The sequence below is a fragment of the Trachymyrmex septentrionalis genome, unplaced genomic scaffold, assembly GCF_001594115.1.
Source record: "Trachymyrmex septentrionalis isolate Tsep2-gDNA-1 unplaced genomic scaffold, Tsep1.0 scaffold76, whole genome shotgun sequence".
Lineage (NCBI taxonomy): Eukaryota > Metazoa > Arthropoda > Insecta > Hymenoptera > Formicidae > Trachymyrmex > Trachymyrmex septentrionalis.
Window position 1 is genome coordinate 1,595,259 of NW_017305947.1, and position 14,143 is coordinate 1,609,401.

General features: G+C 27.7%; 3 protein-coding genes across 3 annotated transcripts in view; all 3 read left to right on the forward strand.

Annotated features, from left to right (window-relative positions):
• The window catches only part of LOC108754091 (DDB1- and CUL4-associated factor 8-like), a 5,195-nt gene extending 3,080 nt beyond the window's left edge, over window positions 1–2,115 (forward strand). Inside the window, 6 exon segments of the mRNA XM_018496141.1 lie at window positions 104–269; window positions 436–583; window positions 886–1,010; window positions 1,106–1,225; window positions 1,959–2,072; window positions 2,074–2,115. Coding sequence (XP_018351643.1) covers window positions 104–269; window positions 436–583; window positions 886–1,010; window positions 1,106–1,225; window positions 1,959–2,072; window positions 2,074–2,115 — 715 coding nt within the window.
• Window positions 2,116–4,066: 1,951 nt separating this feature from the next.
• LOC108754093 (DDB1- and CUL4-associated factor 8-like) lies at window positions 4,067–7,944 on the forward strand. Its single transcript, XM_018496142.1, has 8 exons — window positions 4,067–4,534; window positions 4,657–4,803; window positions 5,424–5,641; window positions 5,942–6,098; window positions 6,207–6,369; window positions 6,639–6,763; window positions 6,859–6,978; window positions 7,789–7,944. The coding sequence occupies exons 1-8, from the start codon at window positions 4,067–4,069 to the stop codon at window positions 7,942–7,944; spliced, it is 1,554 nt and encodes a 517-aa protein (XP_018351644.1).
• Window positions 7,945–10,035: 2,091 nt separating this feature from the next.
• On the forward strand, window positions 10,036–13,807 carry LOC108754094 (DDB1- and CUL4-associated factor 8-like). Its single transcript, XM_018496143.1, has 8 exons — window positions 10,036–10,503; window positions 10,629–10,775; window positions 11,409–11,629; window positions 11,933–12,095; window positions 12,204–12,366; window positions 12,626–12,750; window positions 12,846–12,965; window positions 13,658–13,807. Exons 1-8 carry the CDS (start codon window positions 10,036–10,038, stop codon window positions 13,805–13,807), a joined length of 1,557 nt encoding a protein of 518 aa, XP_018351645.1.
• The last annotated feature ends 336 nt before the right edge of the window (window positions 13,808–14,143 follow it).

The following is a 14,143-nucleotide window of genomic DNA, read 5'->3' on the forward strand; positions in this document are numbered from 1 at the left end:
TCTTAGATTTCAGTTATATGATAAAAGTGTTTCTTTTTAATTTTTCTTATAAAACTTTTTTAAATAAATTCTTTATAATTTATATGATCATTTTATTTCATAGGTTACTTGAAGTAAAGGAAAATTCATTAAATGTACTATTACACAGTATAGATTTTAATCCTTCAAATAGTAATGAATTTTGCGTTGCTGGTCAGTCTTACTGTGTTATGGCTTACGATCGGCGAAAAGTTTCAGAACCGCTTTATAAACTGTGGCCTTATGATGTAGTACGTCGTTTTGTATTAAGTCTATTACTATAAAAGTTTATACTAAAAGCAATATATTATATTATATTTTACATATTATTTGTTATTACAATATATTACAATATATTACGTATTATTTGTTATTACATATGTTTATTTACTTAGATATATAATTTAAATGTTTTAGGAAAATGGTGAAAATGAATTTGTAACGTCTGCTACGTATAACTATAACGGAACAGAAATTCTTGTTTCATATGATAGAAAGGGCTCATTCTTATTTAATAGATTAATAACGTCATCACGTGGAAATTACGGCCATATATATCAGAATGGTGTGTAGAGAAGATTATACATAAAATGCAATTACATTATTTTACAATTACATTATTTTTTATTCACGATCACTATAAATCTTTTTAATTTTTGAACATTTTTTTAATGCGCATTTAAAGAGAGAAAAACTATGGACAAAACAGGATTCGGCGATACATTTTTAATTTAATTTTTGTGTGTGTTGCTAATAAGAGAGTCACTTTTAGAATTTGTTAGTATAGTTGAAAGACGCAATGCTCAAAAAAATTCTGATTTACTAATATTTAATTAATTACTCATATCTTTTGTTGGTTAATTACAGTATTTAACGGTATTTTTTTCGGACCTAAAAGCGAATATATTGTAGCTGGATACGTTAATAAAATATTTATTTTGGAAAAAAATTCGAAATCTGTTATACAATGTATGACAGGAGATAGAGATTACGTAAGTTTTTCTATTTCATAAATTTAATATAAATAAATTTTTCATATTTGTAGCAGAAACAAAAAAATGGCGACTTTTTAAAATTTAATTTATAGATATCTTGCTTGGAAAGTCATCCGCATATTCCCATTCTTGCGGCATGCGGAGATGATGATAGCGTTAAACTGTGGGTACCTTCGGAAGGAAAACTTTCAGTATTGAGGTCATTCGGAAAGGTACGTATGTAAAAATTATTTTTTTTTATATAACCTTTTCTATTTTTCTTGTTATTTTAAAAACAATTTTTGCTATCACATTCTTGATAAAAGCAGTCGTACACAATAGACTAATCGCATTGATGAATGTGTGATTCATACGTTTCCTTTTATTCACAAGTATGTCAAATCCCACGCCCACGAGGGGAAGAAAATAACAATTTCTTCCTCTCGTTATTTGATTCTATCCAGGAAATGAGAATGGATTGAAATACAATAGATAGAAATTTTTTTCTATCCGAATGAAAGATTTACATAACGAATACTTTTTTTGGATTTATTTGGATTCAATTGGATTCAATTAAATTGAATTGGATACAATTGGATTAAAGACCTGCACTTTCTATTCAAAATATTGAATTGAACGGTATTTACAATTGTGTTGTTCTGCACAGTAAAGCTAATATTATTTTTAGATTCAAAGGCATAGAGATATGTTTCATACAATTCTTATCAATAAATAAGAATGCATTCAAGAAAGCTTTTATTTTTAACATTCGTGAATCAATATTTCTGAAAATCTGAATTCATTGTATTTCTATTTATTATCATTTGCTGGGTACGCAGACATTATATGTCAGAGAGAGTGTGTGTGAGAGAGATAGAGATAGAGAGAGAGAGAGAGAGAGAGAAAGAGAGAGAGAAAGAGAAAGACAGACATAAAATTGACTACACACTATCATGTTTTTTCTAGCATTTTCGTGCGTACCCATTACATTACAAATCAAATTCAAGTTTAGGAGAAAATGATACCAATGACATCCATTTTGATGATGATGATCGTAATTTCAGGAACTCTGGATCGAACAACTCTATCGAATAATCTATCCGAAAGCGACGACATTGAATAGAATACGTATTTTATGTTAAAATTGTTGTTTAAATTAATGCGATTTAATATTGCTATGAGAGTTACACGTGCGTAACGTATGAAACGTATCTTTTTATATTGAAAATGAAAAATGGCAAATCTGAATTCAGAGTGATAATTGATGCACAATCAAAATTATAACCAATTAATTAATTAGAAATAGAAACATAAATCATTTAATAATAGATATATTTGCGCATTAGTTGCCGTACTTCTATGTTCCATTTTTGGTCTATTAATGTTTAATTAATATTATAAGTCGAATATAACTTATTGCATCTTTTTATATTAATTGTTTCAATTGCAATAAATTTTACTGTATAACATTATGTAGTAGAAATATATCCTAAAATTTTGAATTTAACAGTATTCACTATGCACAGGAAAAGATAATATTATTTTTAGATAAGAAGGCATAAACATATATATATTCCATGCAATTCCTATAAATGAATTATAAATGAATTAAAAAATACTCATCTGAACATTCGTGAATCAATATATCTAACAACATGAATCCATCTCGATTCATTTCAATCCATTCTCATTTGCTGAGATGTAAATATTTATGCACTTTGTGATTTTTACGTGAACGTTTCAAGATATAACAGGTCTCAATTTTTGAAAAGAAACGTTACGTATGCTACAGTACTTTCCCAATTTTTCGTATATGTTTCTTTACAAAAATAATAAATTGTCAATCAGTAATTAAGTTGTTATATCGTTCCGTCTGCAATTTGACAGCTTCGTTACAGTGCAGAGTTATAGCTCTACAATAGTTTTTTAAACATTAAGCTATAAAAAATGGACGAATCATAATTATTCTTCTCGCATTCGATTGTAATTGATAAGTTTCTTAAGACTTAAAAATTTTATTATAAATTATTGGACGTGTAGAATATAAAAATTTATAAATCTGTCGCATACTCTGTTTTCGCGACTTTTTTTTTATCTCAACGGCGGAGACCAATGCCAATCAAAGGAAAAAATAGAAAAAGAAGGACTTTTGACGAAACACTATTGTAGATCTAGAAGTAAGATCCAATCAGCGCAAAAGAATTTTTAACTTGTAAATTAAATGTTTCACTGAATGCACTAATTATCATCATTTCTTTTACTAAACTCCCATATCGAGTTTGACACAACAGAGAAATTGTGAATTATGCTTTTGTAAAAATAGAGTACGGCCATACAGGGAAAGTAAAGGTGAGTGTCTTGTCAACGAAAATCATCCGAATATATCCTAATTCCAACATTCCATCTTCATTCAAACTCTGTTAACTGTCTAATCGAAGAATGCTTCAAAGCATTTGTAGCTTCACATTAATTGTATTTTTAGTTTTGTTTTTTGGAAATATAATAATAAAAATGTTTTATCTCCTTGAAAGAGATCAAAGACGATGTAAAAATTCACAAGAAATGATCTCGAGAAAATAAATAGTTTATGTTAAATTTAGTTTTGACATTGTAAAGTTATGATAATGAGAATGTTTCGTTGTTCTTCAGAAATGTCAAATTAGCGAAATAAAGCTTGTCAATAGAAGATCTCGATTTGTTGTTTATTGAAATAAATTAGTTTTGTATTTCACATATCTTATTTGAACTAATTTATATAATTATAAGAAAATTTTAAGAAAACTGTGCCAAGGAAATTTCTTTCATTATTGATATATTCTTAATCAACAACAAAAGGTATGAATATTGATTTTAAACAATGAAAAATCATTTTTCTAGATTTTTTTATAATTTACTCAAACATATGCATGTTTTATTAATACTCTAATTTATGTATACGTAATATAATGTGAAAAAAAGTTTATTAATTATTGGGAATTAATATATTTGTAGAACATAGTTAAGTTTTCGATGCAAATTGTGTATTTTGATGAAATAATTGTTGCTTAGATAAATAAAAAAAATTTTTGGATAAAATGAACTTTGAAAGTGAAGTACCGGATGATACCAGTCAAAATTTGGTCGATTTAGCACAAGCTACTTCCTCACAAGATAATAGTTCATCTCTTTCTTATACTGACGATGCAAACAGATTACACACAGAACCGAATAAAAACAAAAGAAGTATCTCGAAATGTCAAGGACAAACCAGTAGCGATACATCAATAGAAAAATCGTACGAAAGTTTGAGTAAGCAACAAAAATTAAATGAAAGTGTGTGCAATACTAGTGAGAAACAAGAAGAAGATAAAGATGAAGATGAGACCAATAAAAAAGTAGCTGGTTATTTAAAATTAAAGAAAAAATCTCCTAATTGGCATATTGTACCGGAAGTGATAAATCGCCAAATAGCTAGCAATCCATTATTCGTAAGACGATTCTGTAGTTCTTTATATGCAGTAGAGCAGTTTCAACTTATGTATAAACTTTATCTACCCGTATCGGTAAATTATTCACCTTTTAAATATACATTGAACTAGATTTATACATTGTATTGAAAGTATCATTAAGCAATTCTTGTATCATTATTTATTGATATGCATTTACATTTGATTATTATTTATAGGGCGATAATAACATAAATATCTTAAATTTCAATCACAAAGGAAATTTATTAATGTGTGCCATTTGTAATGAGATTTCTATTTGGGATTGGGCTATAGGGAAAAAAAGCTTTTCCTTTACAAATAATGATGACATCTTCGTCTTATATGTATGTATTTTTAGTTAAATATAGCATTACAATTAGAATATTATATAATAGTTATTTTGATGTAATTATTTAGCAGACGAGAATGGATTAAAATGAATTTAGATTCTCAGAAATATTAATTCACCAATGTTAAAATAAATGCTTTTCAGTCCTGAATGCATTTTCATTCGTTTATGGAAATTGCATGGAGCATATCTTTATGCCATTCAATTCAAAAATAATATTAGCTTTTTCTGTACTTTGTGAATACTGTTTAATGCAAATTTTTGAATAAGTAATGCAATTTTTTAATCCAATTGTATCCAACTGAAATTAATAGGTTTTAATTGTATCAATTAAAATACAAAACAAAATTTTTGCTATTCAAAATACAGCTTTGGATAGAAAAAAGTTTCAATATATTTTAATCCAATTTCATTTGCTGGGTATATAAAAGAATAATTTTTAAGTATACATTTCCAAATGTTTTCTTTAAGAAATATTTTACTTGAAATATACATGTAATATACATAATATAATATATACTGCAAATATATAGTTGAGTAAAATCTCTCTTCGTGGAGGACGTTTTGGAATGTAGCCTTAATTAGTTTTTCTAATTTATAATTGTATGAGTTTAGGCCAAATGGATGCCATTGGAAAATGTTATGGCCTTTTCTGATGAAGATGGTCGGATACGTTTATTGGATATTGAAAGCAACACATTGAAAGAATTGGCGACACTCAATGGAAGGTCGTACAAATTGGCTGTGCATCCAGAAACACCTCATGTAATTCTTTTAGCTGGAATTGACTCACAAGTGTTATCCATAGATATCCGGGAAAGCAAACCAAAAGAGTGAGTGATCGCAATTAAAAATTTCAAATATAAATTTATATTTTTTTATGTGTTTGATGTTTACACCTTACAGCGTTTACCTACTGTATTAATGTTTTATATGAAGATTTAAATTGTGATTAATATCAAAGATTAATGGACTTCAATAACTGCTGATTTGATCAGGTTATAATTAGGATCAATTAATATAAATGTATCTTGGGTTTCAGAGATATATGATAAAAGTGCTTTTATTGTAATTTTTCTTATTATAATCCTTTTTTAATAAATTCTCTATAACATATACAATTTTTTTTATAGGTTACTTGTAGAGGGAAATGCAGAACAGTTGTACAGTATAGATTCTAATCCTTCAAATAGTAATGAATTTTGCGTTGCTGGTATGTCCTACTGTGTCACGGCATACGATCGACGAAAAATGTCAGAACCGCTTTATAAACTATGGCCTGATTATATAGTACGTCATCTTGTATTAAGTCTATAACTATAAAAGTTTATAATAAAAGCGATGTAATTTGTTATTAAATATGTTTATTTACTTAGATGTATAATATAAATGTTTCAGGAAGATGAAGAAGGTATATTTGTAACGTCTGCTAAGTATAACTATAACGGAACAGAAATTCTCGCTTTATATAATTACAAATACTTATACCTATTTAATAGATTAATAATGTCATCACGTGGAGATTACGGTCATATGTATCAGAATGATATGAGTTCATCAAGTAGGTTATACATAAAATCCAATTACATGATTTTACAATTACATTATTTTTTATTCACGATTACTGTAAAAAAATATAATTTTTAAACGTTTATTGTATGCTCGTTTAAAGAGAGGAAAAGTATGATATAGTATGTAAAAACAAGAATCGGTGATAATAAGAGAGTCATTTTTAGAAATTGTCCGTATAGTTGAGAGAAGCAATGCTTTAAGTAATTCTGATTAATTATGATTTAACTAATTACTCATGTTTTTTGTTGGTTTTTACAGTATTTAAAGGTTCTTTTTTCGGATCTAAAAGTGAATATGTTATAGCTGGATGTAATGATGATATATTTAGTTGGGAAAAAAATTCGGAATCTACCATACAATGTATAACAGTAGATAAAAAATCCGTAAGTTTTTCTATTTTATAAATGCAATATAAATCAATTTTTCTTATTTGTAGTATAAATGAAAAAATAGCGACTTTTTAAAATTTAATTTATAGGTAACTTGCTTGGAGAGTCATCCGCATTTTCCCATTCTTGCGACAAGTGGATATGATGACAACGTTAAACTGTGGGTGTCTTCGAAAGGAGAACTTTCGGTAATGGGATCATTTGGGAAGGTACATATGTAAAAATTATTTTAGGTTACATCTCGTTTACTTATCTTATTTCTTAGGGACAATTTTTGATATCACATTCTTGATAAAAGCAATACAGTGACACACAGTAGACTAATCGCATAGATGAATTTGTTACTTACACGTTTCCTTTTCTTCACCAGTATGTCAAGTCCCACGCGCGTGGAGGAAAATAACAATTTTATCCTGTAATTGTTTGACGTATAAAACGGAAATGGTTTAAATTGGATAGAAATTTTTTTCTATTGGAATGCGTATTTTAAATAACGAATACTTTTTTTGGATGTATTTTTTGGATTAAATTGGATTGAATTAAATTGAATTGGATGCAATTGGACTGAAGAATTGCATTTGTATTCAAAATTTCGAATTGAACGGTATTTACAATTGTGTAGTTCTGCACAGTAAAGGTAATATTATGTTTAAATTGAAAGGCATAGAAATATACCCCATGCAAATGTTATAAATGAAGAAAAGTGCATTCAGAATTGAAAAGCATTTATTTCAACATTCGCGAATCAATATTTCTGAAAATATTAATTCATTTTATTTCAATCCATTGTCGTTTTCTAGTCGTACGCAGACATGATCTGTCAGAGAGAGAGAGAGAGAGAGAGAGAGAGAGAGAGAGAGAGAGAGAGAGAGGGAGAGGGAGAGGGAGAGGGAGAGAGGAAAAGAGAAAGGGAGAGGAAGAGGGAGAGGGAGAGGGAGAGGGAGAGGGAGAGGGGGAGGGAGAGAGAGAGGGAGGGAGAAAAAGAGATAAAATTGATTATACTGTCATGTTTTTTCTAGCATTATGTGGTTCCATTAGATGACGTATCAAATTCAAGTGAAGATGATGATGATACCAATGATACTCATGTTGGTGATCATACTAGTAATTCGAATAACTTCGGATCGGACGACTCTATCGAGGATAATCTATCCGAAAGCGAAGACGTTGAATAGAATACGCTTTTTATCTATAATTGTTGTTTAAATTAATGCGATTCAATGTTGCTATGATAGTTACATGTGTAACGTACGAAACGTATATTTTTATACTAAAAAAGAAAAATGGCAAATCTGAATGCAGAGTGATAATTGTTGCACAATCAAAATTGTAACTAATTAATTAATTAATATTAAAAACATAACTCATTTAATAATAGATGTATTCATACATTAGTTACATTGCTTTATTCTTATGATCCATTTTTTATTTTTAAATATTTAATTAACATCATAAGTCGGATTGCATTTTTTTATTAATCGTTTCACAATTGTAATAAATTCTACTGTATAACTTTATGTAATAAAATGTACCCAGCAAACGAGAATACAAATGAATTGAAATGAATTCAGATTTTCAGGAATATTGATTCTTGAAGGATAAAATGAATGCTTTGCAATCCTAAATGCATTTCTATTTATTTATTGAAATTGCAGGAGCATATCTCTATGCCTTTCAATCTAAAAATAATATTCACTTTTATGTGCATGGTGATATTGTTTAATTATAAATTTTTAATAGAGAATATAATTTTTCAATCCAATTGTATCCAATTAAATCTAATTAAATCCAATTAAATGTAAGAAAAAGTATTAGCTATTTAACGTACGCATTCAGATAAAAAAAAATTTTAATCTATTTTAATTCATTCTCATTTGCTGAATAGTAAATATTTGTGCACTTTGTGATTTTTATTTGAACGTGTAAGATATAACATACTTCCATTGTTGAAAAAAAAACGTTATATATACTATACTATTTCTTTAATTTTTAGTACATGTTTTTTTGAAAAAATAACAAGTTGTCGATTAGCAATTAAGTTGTTTCATTGTTCTGTTTGTAATTTGACTCTGTTAGAGTGCAGAGATAAAGCCCGGATCTACAATAGATTTTAAAGCTCCAAGTCATAAAAAATGGACGAATAATAATTATTCTTCTCGCATTCGATAGTAATTGGTCAGTTTCTTAAATCATAAAACACTTATTGTAAATCCTTGGACATGTAAAGTCTAAAAATTTATAATTTTATTCCCAAACTTTGTTTTCGCGCCATTTTTTTTACTTCAACGACGGAGACCAGCGCTAAGAAAAGAAGAAGAAGAAGAAGGACGACGCGCTCTTGTAAATCTAAAAGTATGAGCCAATCAGCGCAAAGAAAATTTTTGACTTGTACATTCAACGTTTCGCTGAACTCAGTTTGACTATCATTTTTGACTATCATCATTTCTTATAACTATTAAACTCCCGTATTGAATTTGATATACAGAAAAATTGTGAATTTTGCGTTTGTAAAAATTGAGTACGATTATACAGGAAATATCCCGAGGTGAGTGTCCTGTCAACGAAAATCATCGGAATATATCCTAATGCCTACATTCTATCTTCATTCAAATTCTGTCAACTGTCTAATCGAAGATTAGATGCTCTTCAAAGCATTTGTAGCTTTACATTAACCGTATTTTTAGTTTTGTTTTTTTGGAGTTAATAAAAATGTTTTATCTCCTTGAAATGTCAAAGATATAAAAATTCACAAGAAATAATCTGAAGAAAGTAAATAGTTTATGTTAAATTTATTTTTAACATTGTAAAGTTATGATAATAAAAACGTATTGTCTTTCAGAAATGTCAAATTAGCAAAATAAAGCTTGTCAATAAAAGATCTCGATTTGTTAAGTTTGTTGAAATAAATTAGTTTTGTATTTCACCTATATTATTTGCACCAATTTGTATAATTATAAGAAAATGAAACTGTGCTAAAGATATTTCTTTCATTATTGACATATTCTTAATCAAGAACAAAAGGTATGAGTATTGATTTTAGACAATCAAAAATCATTTTTCTAGATTTTTTATAATTTACTCAAATATATGCATGTTTTAATAATACTTTAATTTATGTACAATATATGTAATATAATATGTAATAAAAATTTATTAATTATTGGGAATTAATATATTTTTAGAACACAATAGTTAAGTTTCCGATGCAAATTGTGTATTTTGTAGAAATAATTGTTGTTTAGATAAACAAAAAAAAATTTTATAAAATGAACCTTGAAAGTGAAGTATCGGATGATACCAATCGAAATTTGGTCGATTTATCACAAGCTACTCTCTCTACCTCACAAGATAATAATTTATTTCTTTCTTATACTAACGAAGCAAACATATTGCACACAGATCAGAATGAAATCGAAAGTAGTATCTCGAAATGTCAAGTACAAACTAGTAGCCATACATCAATAGAAAAATCAGACGAAAGTTTGAGTAAGCGACAAAAATTAAATGAAAGTGTGTGCAATACCAGTGATAAACAAGAAGAAGATAAAGATGAAGATGAGACCAATAAAAAAGTAGCTGGTTATTTAAAATTAAAGGAAAAATCTCCTAATTGGCATATTGTACCGGAAGTGATAAATCGCCAAATAGGTAGCAATCCATTATTCAAAAGACGATTCCATAGTTCTTCATATGCAGTAGAGCAGTTCCAACTTATGTATAAACTTTATCTATTGGTAAATTATTCCTTTTAAATATACATTGAACTACGCTAAAGATATACATTATATTGAAAGTATCATTAAGCAATTCTTGTATCATTATTTATTGATATGCATTTACATTTGATTATTATTTATAGAATGATAATAACATAAATATCTTAAATTTTAATCACAAAGGAAATTTATTAATGTGTGCCGTTTATAATAAGATTTCTATTTGGGATTGGGCTGTAGGGAAAAAAAGCTTTTCCTTTACAAATGATGATGACATCTTCTTCTTAGATGTATGTATTTTTAATTAAATATAGCATTGCAAATAGAATGTCGTATAATAGTTACTTTGATGTAATTATTTTGCAGACGAGAATGTATTGAAATGAATTTCGATTCTCAGAAATATTAATTCACTAATGTTAAAATGAATGCTTTTCAGTCCTGAATGCATTTTTATTCATTTATGGGAATTGCACGGAGCATATCTCCTCCATTCAATTCAAAAATAATAATAGTTTTTTCTGTACTTTGTGAATACCGTTTAATGCAAATTTTTGAATAAGTAATGCAATTTTTTAATCCAATTGTATCCAACTGAAATTAATTGATTTTAATTGAAACCATTAAAATACAAAAAAAAGTTTTTTTGTATTTGCTATTCAAAATACAGCATTGGATAGAAAAAAGTTTTAATCCATTTTAATACAATTTCGTTTGCTGGGTATATAAAAGAATTTTTTTTAAGTATACATTTCAAAATGTTTTCTTTAAGAAACATTATACTTGAAACATACATGTAATATACGTAATCTATACTGCTTACTAAATATATAGTAAATATATGAGTAAAATCTTTTTCGGTGAAGGATGTTTTAGAATGTAGCCTTAATCACTTTTCCAAATTTATAATTATATGCGTTTAGGCCAAGTGGCTGCCGTCGGACAATTATGTGGCTTTTTCTGCTACACATAATAGAATATGTTTGTTGGAAATTGAAAGCAACATGTCGAAAAAATTGCTGATGCAGAATGGAGGGGTTTACAAATTGTCTGTGCATCCTGAAACACCTCATGTAATTCTTTTAGCTGGAATGCTTGACTCAAAAGTGTTATCCATAGATATCCGGGAAAGCAAACCAAAAGAGTGAGTAATCGCAATTAAAAAGTTCAAATATAAATTTATATTTTTTTTGTGTTTTATGTTTACACCTTACAGCGCTTTCCTACTGTATTAATGTTGTCAATCAAGATTTAAATTGTGATTAATTACCCAAGATTATTGGATTTCAATAACTGCTAATCTGATCAGGTTATAATTAGGGTCAATTAATATACATGTATCTTGGATTTTAGATATACGATAAAAGTGTTTTTATTTTAATTTTTCTTATTATAATCCTTTTTATAATAAATTCTTTATAACTTATATAATCATTTCCGTTCATAGATTACTTGAAGTAAAGGAAAATTCATTAAATGTACTATTAACCAGTATAGATTCTAATCCTTCAAATAGTAATGAATTTTGCGTTGCTGGTGAGTCCTGGTATGTCACGGCATACGATCGGCGAAAAGTTTCAGAACCGCTTTATAAATTAGGGCCTTATGACGTACGTCGGTTTGTATTAAATATATAACTATAAAAGTTTATAATAAAAGCAATATAATTTGTTATTACGTATGTTTATTTACTTAGATGTATAATATAAATATTTCAGAAAGATGAAAAATGTGTTTTTGTAAAGTCTGCTAAATATAACTATAACGGAACAGAAATTCTCGCTTCATATAATTGCAAACATTTATTCCTGTTTAATAGATTAATAAGGTCATCACGTGGAGATTACGGTCATATGTATCAGAATGATGTGAGATCATCAAGTAGGTTATACATAAAATTACATTGCTTTACAATTACATTATTTTTTATTCACGATTACTGTAAATCAGTATAATTTTTAAACGTTTTTGCGCATTTAAAGAAAGAAAAACTATGATATAGTATATAAAAACAAGATTCGGTGATAATAAGAGAGTCAATTTTAAAAATTGTCAGTATAGTGAGAGCAGCAATGCTTTAAATAATTCCGATTTACTAATATTTACTTAATTACTCGTGTTTTTTGTTGATTTTTTACAGTATTTGAAGGTTCTTTTTTCGGACCTAAAAGTGAATATGTTGTAGCTACATCCATTGATAATATATTTAGTTGGGAAAAAAATTCGGAATCTGTCATACAATGTATCAGAGGAGATAAAAAATTCGTAAATTTTTCTATTTCATAAATTTAATATAAATAAATTTTTCTTATTTGTAGTATAAATGAGAAAATAGCGACTATTTAAAAATTAATTTATAGGTAGCTTGCTTGGAGAGTCATCCGCATATTCCCATTCTTGCGACAAGCGGATATGATGACAACGTTAAATTGTGGGTGTCTTCGAAAGGAGAACTTTCGGTAATGGGGTCAGTTGGGAAGGTACATATATAATTATTATTTTCTGTGAAACAGTTCCTTTTATTTTTCTTGTTATCTTAGGGACAATTTTTGCAATCACATTCTTAACAAAAGCAGTGGTACGCAGTAGACTAATCTCATCGATGAATGTGTGATATAGTACATACGTTTCATTTTATCCACATATATCAAGTCTCACACGAGGAGAGGAAAATAACATTTTCATCCACTAATTATTTGACTCTACCCAAAATACGAAAATGGATGAAAATAGATTCAAATTATCTTCTATTTAAATGCGTATTTTAAACGAATATCATTTATGGATTTAATTGGATTTAATTATATTTAATTGAATAGAAAAATGCAATTGGATAGAAAAACTGCATTTTCTATTCAAAAATTTGAGTCAAATAGTATTCACTGATAAGCTAATATTATTTATAGATTGAAAAGCATAGAGATATGCTCCATACAATTCTTATAAATGAATAACGATGCATTCAGGATTAAAAAGCATTTATTTTAACATTCATGAATTAATATACTTGAAAATCTGAATTCATTTCATTTTAATCCATTTTCGTTTGCTGGATACGCAGACATTATCTGTCAGAGAGAATGAGAGAGAGAGAGAGAGAGAGAGAGAGAGAGAGAGAGAGAGAGAGAAAGAGAGATAAAATTGATTATACACACTGTCATGTTTTTTCTAGCATTTTTATGCGGATCTACCACATTACTATTCAACTTCAAGTGAAGGCCAAGAAGATACCAATGACATTCATGTCAGTGATAATGGTAGTAACTCCGGGTCCAACAACTCCGTCGAAGATAATCTACTCGATAGTGGCGACGTTGAATAGAATATGTTTTTTATCTTAAAATTGTTGTTTAAGATAATGCGATTTAATATTGCTATAAGAGTTACATGTGTAACGTACGAAACGTATTTTTTTATTAAAAAGGAAAAATGGCAAATGTAAATACAGAATGATAATTGATGCACAATCAAAATTGCAACCAATTAATTAATTACAAATATAAACATAAATCATTTAATAATGGATATATTCGCGCATTAGTTACCGTGCTTTACTCTTATGATTTATTTTTCGTTTTTTAATATTTAATTAATATTGTAAGTCGTATATAATTATTGCATGTTTTTATATTAATTGTTTTAATTAATAAATTTTACT

Bases quoted from the DNA above. Each gene is read 5' to 3' on its own strand.
- LOC108754093 (XM_018496142.1), top strand. From the start codon at position 4,067: ATGAACTTTGAAAGTGAAGTACCGGATGATACCAGTCAAAATTTGGTC. The intron at 4,804-5,423 runs GTATGTATTTTT...GTATGAGTTTAG, and splicing joins ATGACATCTTCGTCTTATAT to GCCAAATGGATGCCATTGGA. The intron at 6,764-6,858 runs GTAAGTTTTTCT...TTTAATTTATAG, and splicing joins TAACAGTAGATAAAAAATCC to GTAACTTGCTTGGAGAGTCA.
- LOC108754094 (XM_018496143.1), top strand. From the start codon at position 10,036: ATGAACCTTGAAAGTGAAGTATCGGATGATACCAATCGAAATTTGGTC. The intron at 12,367-12,625 runs GTAGGTTATACA...GATTTTTTACAG, and splicing joins GAATGATGTGAGATCATCAA to TATTTGAAGGTTCTTTTTTC. The intron at 12,966-13,657 runs GTACATATATAA...TGTTTTTTCTAG, and splicing joins TAATGGGGTCAGTTGGGAAG to CATTTTTATGCGGATCTACC.